The 20,475-nt window shown below is 38.7% G+C and overlaps 1 protein-coding gene across 1 annotated transcript; it reads right to left on the bottom strand.

The window, feature by feature from the left end:
- Positions 1-1,394: 1,394 nt before the first annotated feature.
- LOC107739488 (ephrin-A1-like) lies at positions 1,395-16,022 on the bottom strand. Its single transcript, XM_016551615.1, has 5 exons — positions 15,751-16,022; positions 5,009-5,304; positions 4,132-4,197; positions 3,949-4,038; positions 1,395-2,015 (listed from the first exon to the last, which is right to left on the bottom strand). Exons 1-5 carry the CDS (start codon positions 15,867-15,869, stop codon positions 1,891-1,893), a joined length of 696 nt encoding a protein of 231 aa, XP_016407101.1. The 5' UTR covers positions 15,870-16,022; the 3' UTR covers positions 1,395-1,890.
- Positions 16,023-20,475: the final 4,453 nt, after the last annotated feature.

Genomic DNA, 20,475 nt, shown 5'->3' with positions numbered 1-20,475 from the left:
TAATCCTCTTTATATACATAATATACATTTTACACAATACATATACAAAATAAGAATATGAGAATGAAAAAAGGAAAACAAAATGAATCGGAGTGATCTAACGTTAGTCGTATACAGCTGCGTCAGTCGTACGAACAACTGTCCGGAATTGAGCTTAAACAGCTACATCATGTCAGAGTCAGTGGTGTTTTGTTCATAGTGCTTTAGCTGATTAGTGTTATAAATGTGTGTCCTTCTCAAATTGTAAACCTGATGCAGTTTCCCCACACAAACAGTTCCTGGTAGTATATAGAATATGTAGATTAAAAACAATCATAGCAGGCTTATATTGTAGTAACAGACTGATGTATCAGGCAGGTCAAGTAATCAGCAGATATTTGGCCATTTTGAGATTCATCAGTCAATAACTGTGTTTATTATTATTTTTTTTGTGTGAATATTAATTAAATACTAAGTAAAAATATCTGTTATAAATAAATAATTTGCTATTATTAAATTGCATTATATAAACAGTATGTTTATATAATGCAATTTAATGATTTTAAATGTGTCATTTTCTATCATTAATTTATCTTTTTAAAATTTTATTATTTATTTTATATTGGATTTTATTTGACATGGGCAACCCCATATACCCTATTACCAATATATAGTCCAATTACCAATACAAATCAGTTGAATTACTTTACTTGGGTTGTTTTCTGTGTTAAAATCCTTCTGTTGGCTTCCAGTTGTCCATTTGTGATGTGTAAGTGATTGTATGTGTGTGTGTGTGCCCTTCTCATTGATTGTGTTTGAGCAGTTTAAATGCTGAGGGTTGCTGATCTTACCCACCGTCCCGGGACAGACCATCATATCTCCTCTGTTAACACACACACACACACACACACACACACACATTTGAGAGGCAGCGTGTGTTTCTGGACATATCAACATTTCCTGCTTTTCTTTCTGTCTTTCATCTACACATCAACATACACATGAATCCAACAAGTGTGTCCTCTCTTGCGTCTCATTTCCTCTCTCTCTCTATCACACAGTAAACATTTTTGCTCACTATATACAGTCATTTGTTCTGCAGCAAACCTAATAATTTACTAACACTTTAAACAATGAACGTACAAAAACAACACAGCATTTGTGAATGGAAGTGTGTCAGTGGGTTTGGTAAACAGTATTGGATGCCCCCGTTTTCTGCCGACAGGGTGAGGGCGCCCAATCTGACATACTCTACTCATTTCCACAGATGTCCCGTCACAGGAACCAGCAGTGGAAAAGGGGTTTGTGTGTGTTCTGTGCTGCATTTCCAGGTTTAAATCCAGGTACAGCACACAGTCTTATAAAATCATGAGAATAAAACCCACTGAACTAATGCTACATCAATTAATTCGAAACTCAATTATTTCTCTGGATCAACAAAACATGAGAAAACAATGAAAGGGTTGATCGCTCTGCTCCTCCGTGAGAAGCTCTGTGGTCTTTGGCTCAATCTTGGCTTACGTCCCCTCATTATGACACTCAAATAAATGGGTTGTCCATATTTAAAGTACGTGCTATTTCAAATTCTGCATTACCGTTTCAGTTTGTTCTTATCCAGGTTTTGTGTAGTCCGGCATTTATATGAGAAAAATTCCCTTTGCATGAACAATATTTCCAGAAAAATACTGACGTCTCATTTTGTTTCTTTAGAAGTGTCAGAATGTTCAAAGATCTCGTCATTCCAGTTACGCTTCTCCACCGGCACCAGCGGTGTGAGAGCTCCACTTCCTGTACGCGTGCGTCTCCCAATGGCCAGCACTGGGATGTAAAGAGCTACCCCTGTGTGCTTCCATCAACACAGGCCGCTGTCATTATAGTCTTTTGTAAGTGTAATTTAGTCCAATGTTCATCTCACTGTAAGACCAGTAATAATAAAATGGGGAGTAAGGTTGTGAGGACAGTCCAGGATGCTATTGAAATGGCAGAGTTTGTCCGCTTGCTTTTCTGTACTTCAGGAAGAGCCACAACAGGATCATCTGTAACAGGGAAGTAATAAATATTTTGTTTTTTAGTGGTTGTAGCTGGTTTACAAAGATAAAACCCGAAACCACATTGAATGTATTCAACATGCATATTGGCAGCATTTTAATTTTGCTGAAATATATAATATATATTTCTGTCATGACAACTCTCGGAGGGATTGGCATGGCAATGTACATGACAATGTTAATGTATTTGGTCTTGGCGGAATAGATCTGCTATGCTTCTGCTGCTGCTGCCGCGGCAGAGCAAGTACCTGCTGTAAACAATCTGCTACATGCATTCTGTCATTGGATTGATAGTTCTGTCATGACAACTCTCTGAGGGATTGGCATGGTAATGTACATGACAGTGTTAATGTATTTGGTCTTGGCGGAATAGATCTGCTACGCTGCTGCTGCTACTGCCAATACATCCACAACATGCTGCTGTGAGCATGTAAGAAATACTGCTGCTGCAAATATAACATACATGAAATAACCCCCATATCGCATACATAAATCACCTCGTAGCAGATCTATACAGGTGGAGCTGGGGAAGGTGGAGGGTTTCTGAAGCAAGCTGCAACTGCTACGGCAAGCACTAGTCAAATATATTTGAATGTTGAGCAGCGAGCTCATTGGCTACTGATAAAGGAGAGAACCAATCAGTTGTGCCATGTGATAATGATGTCATTAGGTCAGATTGAGTTAGACCTATCGGACTGCGCCATCTAGAGTTTCATGCCAGAACTCTGTATATATTAAAAATTTGAAAAAAAAAAAAAAAAAAAAAAAAAAAAAATTTATAGAAAAAGGTCTCTTATGCAGACCAAGGCTTCAAAAAACTGTAATATTTAGAAATTTTGTTACAAATTTAAAGTAACTGTTTTCTGTTTTAATATATTTTAAAATGTAATTTATTCCTGTGATGGCAAAGCTTAATTTTCAGCATTATTACCCCAGTCTTCAGTATCACATGATCCTTCAGAAATCATTATAATATGCTGATTTGGTGCTCAAGGAACATTTCTTATTATTATCAATGTTGAAAACAGTTGTGCTGCTTACTATTTTTGTGGAAAGGCAAAAGTGTGTTAAAATGAGGTTGTGTAGAAACATCTGCGTAGTTACAGTGGGTACGGAAAGTATTCAGACCCCCTTAAATTTTTCACTCTTTGTTATATTGCAGCCATTTGCTAAAATCATTTAAGTTAATTTTTTTTCCTCATTAATGTACACACAGCACCCCATATTGACAGAAAAACACAGAATTGTTGACATTTTTGCAGATTTATTAAAAAAGAAAAACTGAAATATCACATGGTCACAGTATTCAGACCCTTTGCTCAGTATTTAGTAGAAGCACCCTTTTGATCCAATACAGCCATGAGTCTTTTTGGGAAAGATACAACAAGTTTTTCACACCTGGATTTGGGGACCCTCTGCCATTCCTCCTTGCAGATCCTCTCCAGTTCTGCCAGGTTGGATGGTAAACGTTGGTGGACAGCCAACCTGACAGAACTGGAGAGGATCTGCAAGGAGGAATGGCAGAGGATCCCCAAATCCAGGTGTGAAAAACTTGTTGCATCTTTCCCAAAAAGACTCATGGCTGTATTAGATCAAAAGGGAGCTTCTACTAAATACTGAGCAAAGGGTCCGAATACTTAGGACCATGTGATATTTCAATTTTTCTTTTTTAATAAATCTGCAAAAAATGTCAACAATTCTGTGTTTTTCTGTCAATATGGGGTGCTGTGTGTACATTAATGAGGAAAAAAAATTAACTTAAATGATTTTAGCAAATGGCTGCAATATAACAAAGAGTGAAAAATTTAAGGGGGTCTGAATACTTTCCGTACCCACTGTATACTTGGACAGCATACACTGCAACTGTATTCATGACATGAGTAAGATAAAACAGTTTTAACTCAATTAGCGTGACTGTTACCTGCTGGTAACCGAATAGATGGTGTGTGAGCTCCTCCCCCTGTGCCCACCTTGGCTCCGCCTCCTGCGCCAACCCTGGCTTCTTGAGAACCTGAATGGAAACAAACACCAGTGAATACACAGATCAACTGAAATGCAAAATATGTGGAGTTTTCAGATTTGCCAGCAGGGCGGCGATACTCACCATCATTAGCAACTACATCCACCCGGAGTCTCAGACACTCCTGTCCATGGTGGTGCAGTGGTTTGGCTGTAAGGTGAAAAAAAAGAAGACCATCAGGATTGAGGGAGATAAAAGAAAAATGAGTAGCAGACAGGTTAATTAGAAAGAAGGTTTAGTGTTAGACGTGTAGTGCCTAATCCACTTCTCTTTAGCAGCCATCTGGACCTGTGACCTGTGTCTGATCTCTTTTATTACAGTGGTGGAACTGTGCTCTAAGATGCCTTGAGTTTACACTGTATCAGAGCTGCTAATCCATTGATTTAAACTGCGACAGTGAAAATTGGGCTTAGCTGTGCTTTAGCTGTATTTGCATTTGACTAACTGACATTGATCTTTCCACTTCGTCAAAACAGACCTAATGCATTTTTATCCATGAAACGCTCCACCTTTGACTGCACAATGTTTGCACAATTAACTTTTTTAGCAGTACGCTTTCCTAGAAGGGTCTAAATTGGGTTGTTGAATTTCACCATTCTTAATTCTAGACCTCCATATTCCAGTCCACATGCTGGCTGAATTGCGCTCCTTGTGTTTCCGACTGCCCCAAATCCCCAAGGATAGCCTATGGGGATGCCAGAAAGACACGTAGCGGTTTTGCTGTCAGTTTAGCAGTCCACAACATGAATTGAAATGTATTCATTACTGTGGTGCTGAAGGAGGGCTCCAATATGACTCACAGACTTAGCATTCAGCGCATGGTTTGTGGGGCAATAAATCTATAACCGGTTTTTGGATGTTCAATAGCATTTCCACCCCTAACCATTCTTTAAAACGATCCACCATAAACGTTACATTCATAGCTTAAGTGCAAGCTGACTTTTGTAAGGCCTGTACTCACAGATGTAGTAGTAGCTCTCGCCCTGTCGGAACTCTTTTCCCAGAGTGAATGGCGTGAAGCGCTGGAACTTCTCGGAGAACTTCTCGGGCGCGTGTGGGGCGAAAGGGTGGCCGCATTCCCAACGCATCTGATCGTAGGATTGCGGACGGCAGGTGTCATAGTCTTCGCGTTCCACCATGTAGAGCACGTAGCGCTCAGCGTCCTGTGACGGCACTTCGCCCAGTGGGTAGTGAGGACAAACGATGTCCAGGTAGTCGTTCAGGTGTACCTCAACCGCATAGTTGTCCCATCGGAACCTAAAAGAGAATGAGTGATTCCGTAAATATTTAGTACAAAAAAATTGATAATGCAAATATTAAAAACCTATAAAACTAAATTTTTTGAGACAAGATCATCTAACATTTGAGATCTGCAGAAAACAAGAAACAAGAAAATGAGAATAACCCTAGCGATGTCTGTCCCATCGGCGACAAGAATTCTTCATTTAGAGAACTTTCACGGACCGTCTGACTTGAATGGCAAACCTGATGCAATCACATTTTCAATTGCCCTCGCATTGATCTACAATACCATCTCAAAGACGACCAGACGGCAAATCACAAAGGGACGGCGGCAGGGAAGAAAAGGCAAAAAATGCGAACAATGGAAAGACAGATGAGTATGTTGATTTCTTTGTAGAAGAAGAGCCGAGACAGAAGCATGAATATAGATTATTCTGAACATCAGTTCACTGATCGAATATCCACTGGCCATAGTCAGAGAATAGGTCGACGAGAATGGCAGGAACATGGATGTGTTGGCGTGAATGTGTGCAACGTATTGATCTCGCTTGCCTTGTGAGAGCAGAGTCTTATTTACGCAAAGGCATTAGAAATGTGTCAGGTTGCATCACCAGTTGATGACTATTGACTATCTGCAGAAACACATGCTCATACTCACAAACACAAATGGAGAAATAAATTAGAGTTTCATCAACACTCCCTTACTCATTACAGATAAACACACGCACACTGGTTGACGGAGTCATACACACCCAGTCTACGCCACACTTCTCCCTTTCATTTGACGCATGGAGTGAGGCGACGGAGACAGTCTGCCTGTCTGCTCCTCTACACACCCTCCCTCTCTCCGGCATTTGCTTCATTCTTGGTTCTGCTCCTGTAGCGCTTCTGGCAGTATGCTATCTCTGTTTATGTGCTGCCCACTGATAGAAGAACGCCAGAGGTAGAAAGAATGCCCTAGTGTATTTATTCATCCATCCATCATCGCATGCCACTTTAGCTTCCATATGTTCGTTTCTGAGCTCAGCTCAGGTTCAGGCTTTTTCATTATGAGCTCAATATCAGTCAGGCCTAAAATCAGTTATAAAAACTTTCTAGGCTCCCTGGGCACAACTTTTTGGATGGTGATTAGGTTTACTTCTCGTCCTCTGAAAATGTGTCTTTTGTGGAGTTATAGTTTTTATACTCTGAAATTAAATGACAAGCTGTATTAGTGATCCTTGTTAATGCTTGCTAGCCCCTAAAGTTGCGATGAAACGGATGAAGTGAGTGATCATTTCTTTCATTCTGTGACGTACATCCAAAAGGGTATTTGGTTCAATTCACTGGTTGTTGTCTCAAGCTTGTATTCGATTGATAAAAGGGTTTAAGTGGACTAAATGATTAGAGAATTCAGCATATGCCACCAGAGAAAAGTCTGTAGTTTCACCGGGAGATTGGTTTTTGACATTTTGATTCAAGATTGAAACATGCATTGTTGAATCGCTCACAATGAGATCAATAACATGCATTTACAAAAATAGGTAGGGTGAAATTTCATTTGATGCTGACTGCAAAGTACTATACTATAGTGTGTAATTTGTCTAGCATTGTTTATGCTAAGGATGTGACTGATACCTCAAATTGTGTGGCTTCTAAATGTAATACATCTAGACTTACAATTTTTACCTGGAAACGCTGCAATTACTTATAATAAAGGAGTGACCCAAGGAGCCATATCTAGGGACTAGAATATCATAGAGATTTGGAAATGGACTCTTTTCACTTGGGCTACTAAGTAAACAACAACAAATGCCCTGCCTAGAAGACCCTAGCAACCACATAGCAACACCCTAGCAACCACCTACAACACCTTAGCATTATGGTGGTGGGTCTCGCACAAGCATTCACCACTCATAATTTCTTTAGAACGTGTAAAACTCTAGCTAACAGAGTAAAGTATCAGTTGACACTGAAATATTGGAGCACAAACCTCTCAAGGGCCGAAGTGAGCGTCATAGACACTAACTGGGATCCTCCTAACTTTCTGGAGAATTTCAGCTTTCCTCCCTGTCTGCTGGAAACAGCAGTAGCGTTATTTCCCAGAGTGGGTGTTTCTGTCGTGTGTGACAACATCCACACGTCTGCTCGATGATCAAAGTCTCCAAAGTCTCTCTTGCTCTCTCTTTTTCTTGTTTGTTGATGGGGGGGACCCCTTGGTCTTAGGACAGACGATCTGGCTCCAGACCTCTTCTAGTCTTACACACACACAGCCCTTTTAATTGGCCTGCTGCTTTCACTCACTGCTGATCCAAACACACACACACACATACAAACACACATAGAGCTACACAGAAAGCCAAAGCACTACCAGTCACACACTTCAATTCTCTGGTGGCCGTGTATGGGAGTTACACACTGATGCATCTTTGTTTGATGAATGAAGCAAATATACCTCACAGCCAATAATAATTTACATGTCTCACATTCTTTAACTGCTGTCACCAGATGCTTGGGAGCAGTCATCTGGCGCACCAGCACACACACACCCCGTTAAAGCCCTGATTAAAATCTGTTTGTGGTATGGCCCCAATGTGTTCATCAAAAGAGGGTCGGGAGGGGGGGCAATTAAAACACAAAGACTGGAATTAAAGTGGTCCCAGAGGGGGGCAATTATGCTGCTCCCCCCTCAGCCCCCGGGGGCTGGGAGTCAGTGGGGAGGGTGGGAGAAAGCAGTGGGGGATGGACCCCGTCTCAATACAGGGGTCAGTGGGTGCTCCCCGCGCCAGTGTCCTTTCAAACGCTACAGTTACTTTATCAATGCCTTTATTCATACAGTAATGCCATTCATCATACATACTGGGCTAAACTTCATCTTGAGCCTCCACAGATGAACTTAAATCATTTATGCTTTGTGTTCTGTCCTCTGATTTTTTTGTTCCAGGCTTCAAATGAGGCTCGATAATAGTGTTAAGGTTTAACAAAGGGACAGCTGAAATATTAAAAATGTTCTCATTGTCTCAGTTTTAATCTCACAAATGCTTTATTAGTATTATCTATGCTGTATTAGTATTCTAATTTTTTAGTATTATTTTTTGTATTAGTATTATAATTTTTTAGTAGTATTACTATATTGCCAAAGCAGTGACAAACTGATAAAATAAAAGATAATACTGAAAATGGAATAAACAAGTAGTATTAACAAACAAAATAAAATCATCCCCCCAATATCAAATAAAAACAGTAAAAAAAATGAAATAGTCATTTATTTGATATATATATAAATATAGACACATATAATTAAATAAAATAACCAAATCAAAACAATCAAGTAAGAATCAAAACTAAGCAAAACAAATATATAAGCCAATAATAATTTACATGTCTCACATTCTTTAACTGCTGTCACCAGATGCTTGGGAGCAGTCATCTGGCGCACCAGCACACACACACCCCGTTAAAGCCCTGATTAAAATCTGTTTGTGGTATGGCCCCAATGTGTTCATCAAAAGAGGGTCGGGAGGGGGGGCAATTAAAACACAAAGACTGGAATTAAAGTGGTCCCAGAGGGGGGCAATTATGCTGCTCCCCCCTCAGCCCCCGGGGGCTGGGAGTCAGTGGGGAGGGTGGGAGAAAGCAGTGGGGGATGGACCCCGTCTCAATACAGGGGTCAGCGGGTGCTCCCTGTGCTAGTGTCCTTTCAAACGCTACAGTTACTTTATCAATGCCTTTATTCATACAGTAATGCCATTCATCATACATACTGGGCTAAACTTCATCTTGAGCCTCCACAGATGAACTTAAATCATTTATGCTTTGTGTTCTGTCCTCTGATTTTTTTGTTCCAGGCTTCAAATGAGGCTCGATAATAGTGTTAAGGTTTAACAAAGGGACAGCTGAAATATTAAAAATGTTCTCATTGTCTCAGTTTTAATCTCACAAATGCTTTATTAGTATTATCTATGCTGTATTAGTATTCTAATTTTTTAGTATTATTTTTTGTATTAGTATTATAATTTTTTAGTAGTATTACTATATTGCCAAAGCAGTGACAAACTGATAAAATAAAAGATAATACTGAAAATGGAATAAACAAGTAGTATTAACAAACAAAATAAAATCATCCCCCCAATATCAAATAAAAACAGTAAAAAAAATGAAATAGTCATTTATTTGATATATATATAAATATAGACACATATAATTAAATAAAATAACCAAATCAAAACAATCAAGTAAGAATCAAAACTAAGCAAAACAAATATATAAGATAATCAAAACTATGCAAAAACCTTTTTAGCAAGTCTAATCAAATAAAATTAAAATAAATTAAGTAATAAATTAACTACAAAAGAAAATCAAAAGAAAAAAAACTAATAACTACACACACACACACACACACACACACACACACACACATAAATAACTTAAGTAAATAAAAAATGAGAATGAATGAACTCTGTGCTTGATTTATGAACATTGAAACCTGGCAGATGAAGAATACGGGTGAATATGGGTGCTTGTGAGTCACGTCCGTGCTTACCGTAAAACATGAATAGCTGAAGTTTTTTTCATCCTGAACTCATCTTCCTATAAATATCAGTGGAATGCTCAGTAGGAAGAATCGACTTGATGCCAAATGGGTGACTGTAGGGTTAATCTCAGGTCTCCTAATCTTTAGTTCAAAGTTTTTGTTGTTCTTTTTTAGCCCCTCTAAGTCTGTCTATCAATTGGTCTCACCTCCCTCTCCCTCTCTCATTTCAACACTCTATCACTCGCTGGAATGTTGGAGCTCAGAGAAAGGGGGGATGATCAGCGGGGGGTGAGAGGGTGAGGAAATACTCGAAGTAAGCAGCGCAGACCTTAACACACACTTACACACACAGATGCAGGGAAGTTGGTAATACTCCAGAAAGTGCACAAGTTGACATTCTTTCCATCACTCAAACAATAGGTCCGCCAACATACCTGTTATTCGATCTGTGATCTTTTGTAGCTTTCACCACCTGATACTACAGTCTAAACAGTAATTAACAAAATTCTGACCCCGGATCTGTTTAAATATCCATCCTTCACTCTCACCTGCACACCTGCGTTCGCTGGCTAAATCAAGTATGTAATTAGCCCCTGAAACCTCTGTCGTTTTACTTCAGCGTTAATGTAGGCGGCGTTGTTCCGGGTGACTGGATCGGAATGCAGTGCGGCAGGATCATCGGGTGCTCTGTGCTCCGGGATTACCCGGCCTAGGTTGCCGAGGGGCCAGGGGCCTCATTCACTTTAATGCAAGCAGAAAGAGAGAGAGAGATGAGGGGCCCATAGCGAGCTCTTTTATTGTTCTGAAACACAGTTGGAGCGTTACAGTGGAGTGGTTCAGTTGGAAATGCAACAAAGGCTGGCGGGAGACAGAAAGAGAGAGATAGTAGGAAAAAGGGAAAGGAATGGGTGAGATGGTTCAGTTTGGAAAGGAAGATTTTGTATTTTCACAAAAAAAAACCTGCTTTGTACTGTGCAGGTGTAAGAGAGATAGAGAATGTGAAGAATGGAAAAAAGCAAAGAATCCTTTGATTAACCAGAACGGGCCGCTCTTGCGCTTGTCCTCGCCCTGACTCAGACCAGACTCGCTCTTTCATCTTTTCTTCAATCCATCCATCTCTGTCCACTCTCTCGGTTCGTCTCTCAGCGCTCAATAAGCCTGTTTGATCCCCCATTCATTCTCCCAGTGACCCCGCCCCCAGGCATTCTCGACCAATCAGAGAGCGGCTCGCTGGAATTCGAGTTATGTTGGTTAGTGACCTACGTTTGTGGACACTAACTCTGGCCCTTTGCGATTGCCATGGCAACCAAATCCGACAGGTTCCCCCATTCGAGAAAATATTCTACACCGGGGTTTTTTCAATCTAAGCATTTTATCGTCATCAGTCTTTTTCTTTCCCTTCAAATTGCTCAATCTTTTGTCTCTCAGCACCATTGATCAAGTTGTCAGATTTGCTTTCTCAAATGACTGAACTATTTCCTCTTTTGCGAAGACATGGTAGCATGTGATAAAGATCTACTCAGAAATGCAATGCAATGCAGTGTCCCTATAATTTACAGCAAATATCTTTCGCTATTTTTTAAACCAAGTATAACCTTACAATCTAAGCTGTATATAATATCAAGAGCTACATTTGTAAACTCTTAATTCGTACAGAGTCTTAAAAGCTGACTAAGGAATTAGCCATCTAATTCCTTATTTGTCCGATCTGTCACACATAATTACAGATCTAACCAGTAAACTGTACCAACTGGCTCTGCTCAGCTCTGATGTCCTCTCATAGATAAATGAATTACATAAATAATTAGAAAAATGGGAGCACTCAGTGTGAAGGAAAATGAGAAGTACACAAGGTGACTCATATCACTATGAAAATGACCTCAGTAGTTCCTTGCATTCTTTAGGAATTAGCCATCCTGCAGGGAGAGTGGCCTCTCGCACCGTGCCGTAATAAAATTTGTGCAATGTGCCGTGGGAATGGACCTTCATCTTAAAAACCAGTCCATTCAAGAACAGTACAAACAACAAGAGTGTGGAGACAAGACCACATGGGGTTGAGATTGTGACAACAAGATCCTAAGACATTAAATACACTGACACAAACTTAACAGCACATCCCTGACAAATACTTAGCGTGTGATTGTAAAGCGCTGTTAAATGGATCTGTGGTCTTAAATATGAGAGGAACTGATTAAACATGAAAGATAAATCAAAGATGTTCAAAAATGAGGTGAAAGGGAGGAAAAGGAATGACCATCAGAAGAAGGAACAATTCTGGGAATTCTGAAGGAGGTGTAATGAACAAATCGTCTTTGAAACAAAGTGCGTGAGAAAGCAATGAGTGACAAATGCGAGACGCATTTATAGGCATGTGTTTTCCCCCCTATATTGAGCAGCAGACAAAACGATCGCTTTCTCAAGCCCTTTAACTCGTGTGAATAATAATTCACAGAGTATGCGTGCATACAAGGAAGTGTGTATCTGAGACTTGTGTAAGAAGTGGGCCACTTGCGTTCGCAAGTGTTTGAGAAAGGTATTGTTTATTGTACGCGCAGGATGTGCTGTTTTCCCGGGAGAACACTTGGCCAGGAAACTCACGCTTGACGAGGGAAAAGGCCATCTCCTCAACCTTTGGCCAGAGTTCACTTGCTCACTCATGTCTCTGTTGTCCCTGTCCTCATTTGTAAGTCGCTTTGGTTAAAAGCGTCTGCTAAATGACTAAATGTAAATGTAAATGTCTGAAAATCACAATATGGTAAATCTCTCAGGACTTGACAAATATCACATATTTTGCACATTATATAAAGAAAACACTTCAGGCCGATAGGGACTGTATGTAGGAGCTTAAATGAATAAGGACTGCTGGAGAAGATTATCATTGGTCAGCAATCGGCAAAAAAGAGCCAAATTCAATTCAGAAGACGAAAGATTAAAAGCTGATTACAATCTGGAAAAGGGATGGAGGCAATGAAGAAGTCAATTCTGCGGAATGGCTTTATATATCTTAAAAATGTGTTAAAGAGATAGTCCACCCAAAATGTTGTTCATGTCGTTCCAAATCCATAAGACTTTGGTTCATGTTCAAAACAAGAATGAAGATATTTTTAATGGAATACGAGAGATTTATGTCCCTCAATTTAAAGTCGATTTACCCAACACTTTGACTCTTCAAAAAGTTCATAAAAAGTAAACCTAATCTATATTAATCAAGCTGTTTGTTTGAGCACTTTATATGATGAACAGATTTCATTTAGTCTTTTATTCATATATATATAAACATTGAGTGACGTACATCAAAGAGCTCATCAAATATGGAACTTGCTTGATCTTCATTTCTGTTTCAAAGATGAATGGAAATCTTATGAATTTGGAACGACATGAGGGTGAGTAAATGATGGCAATTTTCTTTTTTGGGAGCACTAACCCTTTAAATGGAAATGTATACTAAACCAGCCGAAAAACAAACACCCAATGGGCGGGAATCTGTAGAGCTTTGTGAATGACGGCCATTTGGATTCTGCAGATATCGCCAGAATTCAGACTCAGGGAATGGACGGAATAGGCATGGAGAAGGTGAAAGGGAGGAGAAAAGGGGAAGGAGAGAGGCTCTGGTGGTTATGGCTGCCAAACCCGATAAAGAAAGCCAAAGAAAAAAATTCAACACCTCTTTTTCTTCCTTCTTTCACAGAGGGAAAGGAAATAAGGACAGGAACTGAATCAAAGGATGAAAAGCGTTGGCGTGTATGGCTGAGATAAAAGGTAGAGGGAATGAGGGAGAAGCCAGACAGGAGATCGGGAGAGAGGTGGGCTCGAGTGGTGGCCTCCCTATTTGAAGACCACCAGAGAGAGTGACAGACTACAGAGAGTGAATGGCACTTCATCACTCACTCTCTCACTGTCAGCGAACACGCACACACACAGATCTGATGAGTTTAATGCTAAGTGACATGTAGACAAAAGCAAAACGGCACTTTATCACCGGTTTCTATCTCCACTTCTCCTCTCCGCACACATTTACAGACACGCACAGTGACAGACACACCGCATGAATGACACTTCATTTCGGCTGTGAACTCTGGCCTGCAATTGGTCACACTAGCCCCTGGTTTTGTTCCACTGCAGATCTGCGGTGGGAGCGTGCTAATTTGGCTGGAACATATAACAAAAAAGCACTTAGCTGGCAAAACCCCACAAGCAAAAAAAAAAAAAGCCCTGTTCCCCGCAAGAAAAAAAACATGAGTGAATGGGACATTTTGGGTAGAAAACCAAGAAAGCCCTATTTCTGGCTGAATTAAACCAAAAGGCCTTTTTACAGGGTGAAACAGTAACACAATGGGGTGATCACGGACAAGCAGAGAAGAAACAAAAATGTAAGGAGGTCAGAGAGTTTTGGGGTACTGATGGGATGCAGAAAGAAAGACATGCAGGAAAAAAGCATCTCTCCAGCCCCTCTAGTATTTCTATGAAAACAGGATTAGATGACAGAGAGAGAGAGAGAAAGATAGTAAGATTATGATATGGAATAAAAATGTGGATTACACAGGCGCTAAAATGCTCACTGTTGTTTAAACATTGATGTAATCATTACATCTGCTGGAGAAAACACTAATTGTTTTAAGAGTCGATGGGTTAAGTGTGTGTGTGTGTGTGTGTGTGTGCGTATTAGAGAGTGTGGGGCAGACACTATAATTCATCAGGTTTCAGTCTGTTATCAGTGTTTCTCTGTTTACACTAATTCAGTCTCACTGCCTTTGGGGTCTTGGAACGTTAACACCAATGATCAGAGATGACAAAATCTGTAACTCTGTATGTATGATCCCACCCCTTATTTGTCAAGTTTAGCAAGTTTAGCAAAATAGTACTTTATTTTATTTTATTATTTATTCAATATATTTTTATGTTATTATTTCATTAAATTATTTATAGTATTATCACTCAAAACTATTCTCAGATATCCACTCACAATTTTTTTTTTTAATTACTATTTTTTTTTATTTTATAGTTGAATACTCCTGTATGTAGTTAAATGCACTACAGTTTATGTTTTGCCATATAACATTTCCTATATGCTCGAAAAAATGATAGCACCTCTGAAAAAGTTCTTCCTTTCAGTCAATCCCAAACGCTCGGTGAATCGGTTCAATCGAATCCTTATAAAGATCCAAAATTGATTCGTTCGCGTCTACCTCGTATCGGCAATTTGAGTTTTGCAATCCAGTCATCTGCTCTGCGCGTATCAGTCGGAAAAGTCACTCGACATTCAACACCTATTTCAACACCTCACTGACTCATAGGCTACACGTCAAAAGAGCAAAACGGCCCAGTCAGTTTCCTCCTATTTTTCTGTTCAATCTTTTGGGTTTTCCCACCATGAATTAAACAGCACCATATGGTAAGACCGCTGTTGAGTTTACATTACATGAATATGGTCATTTAATTGGCTACTACTATTGCTGTTAAGATATGCACGAGAACGAGCATAGTCAGCACACACCCAGCAAGCATCACTTCTTCTTAGAAAGAAGCAGATTTGCGCATCACATGTAGCCTACAGGTAAACAAACATTTCGGTGATGGGTAGTAGGCAGATTATGACGCAATAAGAGTGCCTGAATTATGCAATCTGTTACAGGTAAAGATGTAACAACATTACAAAGTCAAAAACACACATCTACAATGTAAACAAGCACGAGTCTCCAACTCCGCTAGACCTTGCAAACGCACTGACCATAAAACGCGTATTAAGATACATTCACACAAAAAGAAAAAAAAGTTGTAATATAATTTACTTCAACCCTGAAAAAAGCTATATGACGCTGGAGTTTGCAAAAAGCTACTATAACTAGCAGCGTTTCAGCGTAAATTATTATAATCATTATCAAAATATTACATTTAAAGGAAAAGAAAAGAGTGGTAAAAATAAATATATAAATACATAATTTACTTACTTAGAGTTGGTACTATTCCAGAAAACAGTGTGTCTCTCAGCAGAGGCGAGCAAAGCGCAGATATTCGCTGCGATGTATAAAAGCCACATCAGATCCATTATAGAGTCTCTGTGATTCATTCCAAATGAAGAAATTAACCAGCTATAGGTAAAGTTTCTTCAAAAGCCCTGTTTCCGTACAGCAGTGTAGCTATAAACCGCTCTTGAGCTGGTTAATGTGGTATTTGAACTAAGATTGACCATAAATCAAGAGATCCGTATCTTTTATCTTTCTAGTCAGTAGTACTGAATGAAACTTTCTTCGCGTCGCATTTTGGTTTTGTGGAAAGACCTCCGCTCAAACCACGCCCCCAACGCTCCAACAGCCAATCAGCACACAGGCATCCTTCCCCACAACGGAGAAGCAGTCGATCGCCCTCTACAGATGCATTGTAGCTAAAAACTGAGGTTGGGGAATTGATTGTTAACATATTTTCCTAATGTACTGCTTTTACGAACTATTCGTAGAAATCCGACAGGTTATGGAACACCATGTGATTAAAAATAAAGGTTTTGTATCGATTCCCTTCAGGCCAGTCTGATTGGATTATACGAGTGAACTGAAGTGTTAAAGGTTTCTTAAAGGCCCCCTTTTAACACGTAGGATATAAATGCTTTCATCTTCTCCAATCAACAAAAGTTTTTATAAAGAACAAGCCATTGACACTTTCACACAGACTCAAAATGCAAGTTAGACTAGTCTTTGGTCAATCCAATTGGGTCTGTCTTCATTTGTTCTTTCTTGATTATACAATTGATATTTGATGAATCAATACAATTGATTAAGCTCCCACAGAGAAGAGTCAAACAAATGACATGCTCCTAATATAAAATCATATGTTGTGATTAGCATACTTTCAGAATATGAATTTGATGAATTTCTTCTTAAACATAGAACATTTTTACATACATGCAGATCATCTTGGTGTTGTTTTAAGAACACAGTGTATTTGAACGTCCTAAAACAGGTGATTTTTGCATACTATAGCTACAAGTATGCATATTCGGATTTCGGACGCAGAGATAATGTAATGTAAAAAAAAAAAAAACCTGTTGTTTGCTGTTCGTGCTTATTTAGGAAATTATTTTTATTCTAGTAAATGTCTGGTGTGCATCTCACATTTTCAATCTAGTCCCACTTGCTCACTATCACATATACACTTGTGACTGTGTATTGCACAATACACACTGTCTGTTGACAGATTCAAGAGGAGCCAGCAGGCGATATATATATATATATATATATAAAAATCATTATTAAACTTAGGAAAGATCTTTAATCTTTTAATTTAGATACTGGTAAGCATTTCTTTGGCCACCTTTTTTCAGATTCTGTTTGTTATAGTTTGTCAATATGTTAAAGGTATAGTTAACATTTGCAATATTTACATCTTGCTCTTACCGTACATAACCTAACCAATACACTTCTGTAAACCACTTCAGTCATGTGTTGTCATTTATTTCAGCGCTCCGTCTTTCTTTCCTTTTTGATGTTTACTCTTAAATCATGTTTTATGGGTTGTCAGGTCCTTTTCAAGCCTCCTCTTTAGTTTTATAAAACTTTGCCTCTAACTGGACTTGATTTGAAAGTGTTGTAGATCTGTGTTATTTATTCTTTTTTTAAGAAAAAGGTAAAACAAACAAGCTAGAAACAAATGGTCATAGTTCATATTCACAATATTTTTTGCAATGGAATCTTAAATTTTATTTTGAGATCTGTTTTACTTTACCGCTAACAAAAGGCAGGATATAATGAAAAATTCCCACTATCATAGACTCTAATTTGTGTATCGCATAAACACTCTAGCTTTTGTCACCACTCTGAAACAGCTGCATGATGTATATCCATCAGGATCTTGTTGGATTGTCGTACCAACTTCAATCCAGTTTGGTCCTGAAAGTGAGGAATGTGATGTCTGCAACAGCTGTATGTCCTAACAGGTAAGCCAGACAGGACAGGTAAGGAAGCAATAACAATATTTCTTAACAAAACAGACAGCGACTTCCTCATGAGCATTCGATATTGCACAACATAAAGCAAATGAATCAGGTTCCTGATGTCAACCTCATATAATTAGTCCGTGTTTATGGGAATCTATCAGGGCATGGGCTTTTGTTATGGTGTACAGCAAATGTATTTGCTCTGTTTCAAAGCCTAGTGAGCAGCGTGTGTAGGATCTATTTTAAAGCTGAATAGGTTCTATTTTGACACATAGGATGTTCCAACATTATGCTGTCTTCAAAACTATATTGATTTGGTCAAATTCGAATCCCAGAATGAGCTCAGTAAAAAAAAAAGTATATATATATATATTGCACAAACCGAGAAAAACTCAGAAATATGTAATTCATTAAATACTGAAAAGTAATAATAAATATAATATAAATATAAAAAGTAATATAATTAACACACACAGACACAGACACAGACACAGACAGACACACACACACACACACACACACACACACACACACACACACTTCATATTTTACACAAAAATGGTTGTTAGCATATCAACATGATAAAGGCAGTTATTAAAAACAATAGTTTCTGTGTACTCTGCTGAAGGAGTGCTTTTCGTGAGACATTTGTCCTGCTCTTTGTCCTGAAAAGCATTCCAAATCGGCCATTTATGAGGTTAGGATGCTGGCTGTATAGGCATTTCACTAGGTTTTGGAACGGAGCCACTGTAAGCTTGCTGTAACGTGTTTATTTCTTGGGTCTTGTCCTGGTCTTGGCATCATAAAGTTGAACATTTCTGAAAATGTTACAGGGAACGTCTAGGTTACTTGTGTAACCCTCGTTCCCTGAAGGAGGGAACGGAGACGTTACGTCAGTCGTGACTGACGAATTGGGATCTCGCCCGAGAGCCCAATCACCTTCGAGTGTAAACTAAACAAGCCAATGACAGTTGGCGTGCGTGTTTCGCCACGCGCACCCCGCCCCGCAGCGCGGGTATAAAAGGAGAGCGCGTGCAAACGCACATCAGTTTTTCGCTGAGGAGCCGAGACTACGACTTCCTGAAATAACCTGTGCCGTTTTTCTTTTCTTCTTCTTCCTTTTTTTTTTTTTTTTGCACACTGCTCACATTTATAACAGACAGGCAAAGGGTATACCACAAATGATATAGTTGGACGTTGGCACAAGTGGCACCAAATTTTAGCATCGATGACATCACAGTCTATATTGCATATTTACATCGTTACATAATGATGATGTGAATAGATATACACTCCATATGTGCGTACATATAAAAATGTAATATTCTGACATATATAGAAAGGAAATAGGGAGAAATGTTATAAAACATTACTCTTGATACCAAGGTTTTGTTTCCAAGAAACAGATTCCTGGACTATAAAAGGTATTCAGAGGAGAATCAATGTCAACAGTGACCTTTAGCCCTGGGCGAAGTTTAATCTGTGAATGGAAAACTTTTATAAGTTGTCACAATGTACTGTATCTTTTCCCAAGATGACAAAGTTACTTGAATAGAAGTACCTGTATAAAAGTTTCCTTAAACAAAATCTGACACAAAATCTACATTCTTTTTTTGGCATTAAAGTAAGCACCTTTTTCTCTCCCTCACAAAACTGGAAGAGACCACTGAAGCTTGACCCTTTTTTCAGAACAGCTAGTTGCAGAGAAAATAAAAATACAATAGACAGGTTTCGCCCACATTAGGCTAAACGCTGTGAGTGCCTACAGGTTATCCTGGCACTGTCTTTCCTCTGATGCCTGTGATACAAGAGTCTTAAATCCAGGCAGCCAGATATCCATAGGCATGAGCACTGGCCGGACAGTGTAGTATTAAATCCATGAATGGACACAAATGAGGCTAATTTAAACCTTGCCCATAGATGAACCTCTGTGGCATGATCTGTGGCCGAATTCCTCCACAATATTTATATACTTTACACTCTTTAAAAAAAAATTTTTTTTTTACATCTTTTCTTCTGGCTATTCTTTGGTTTTCTTTGCAACACTGATAATCTCATGCATGTTTAGCTCTAGCCAGAAGAGTTTTTGTTTGCTGGACAGTTTTGTTGTTTCTCAAAAGACTATTGCTTTATTCTGTATGCCTTTACTTCATGCAAAAGACACCCAGGTTGCATCTCTTTTAGTCACAGACTTTAAAATTTCTCAACATCCTCTTCTCCCTAAGGAAAACAAATGACTTATGCTCCTTTAAGTTGCCATGATGTAGTAGTATTTCTAATATGTTCTAATAAATAATAATATTGCAATATTTCTAATATGTTCTAACATATAATAATCCAATATTTCAGCAAGCATTTAAGTGAAATTGTATCAATATACATCAACCCAACCAAATATCATCCTTTTGAATGTACATATACAGGTGCATCTGAGTTGAATTACTGAAATAAATGAACTTTTCCACGACATTCTAATTTATTGATATGCACCTGTAGAGCACTGTAATGTTAGTATCATTTATATAATAGTACTTATTAATATTTTGAATGAGCTTTTATTAATGTTTTCATTTTAGTTTAAGTTTAGTAATTTTATGTCTTTTAGTAATTTAAGTTAATTGTAAAGGCAACGTTTCTAATTTTTAAGTTTTTCATCTTATTTTTAAGGATCCGGGAGGATTTCATCTTATAATATATAGGATTAAAAACTATTATATATATATATATATATATACAGTGGGTACGG

The sequence above is a fragment of the Sinocyclocheilus rhinocerous genome, unplaced genomic scaffold, assembly GCF_001515625.1.
Source record: "Sinocyclocheilus rhinocerous isolate Xijiao unplaced genomic scaffold, SAMN03320098_v1.1 scaffold314, whole genome shotgun sequence".
NCBI lineage: Eukaryota > Metazoa > Chordata > Actinopteri > Cypriniformes > Cyprinidae > Sinocyclocheilus > Sinocyclocheilus rhinocerous.
This window is presented reverse-complemented; position numbering and strand designations above follow the sequence as displayed.

Bases quoted from the DNA above. Each gene is read 5' to 3' on its own strand.
- LOC107739488 (XM_016551615.1), bottom strand. From the start codon at position 15,869: ATGAATCACAGAGACTCTATAATGGATCTGATGTGGCTTTTATACATC. The intron at 5,305-15,750 runs GTAAGTAAATTA...ATTCTCTTTTAG, and splicing joins TGGAATAGTACCAACTCTAA to GTTCCGATGGGACAACTATG. The intron at 4,198-5,008 runs GTGAGTACAGGC...TTCACCTTACAG, and splicing joins CGAGAGCTACTACTACATCT to CCAAACCACTGCACCACCAT.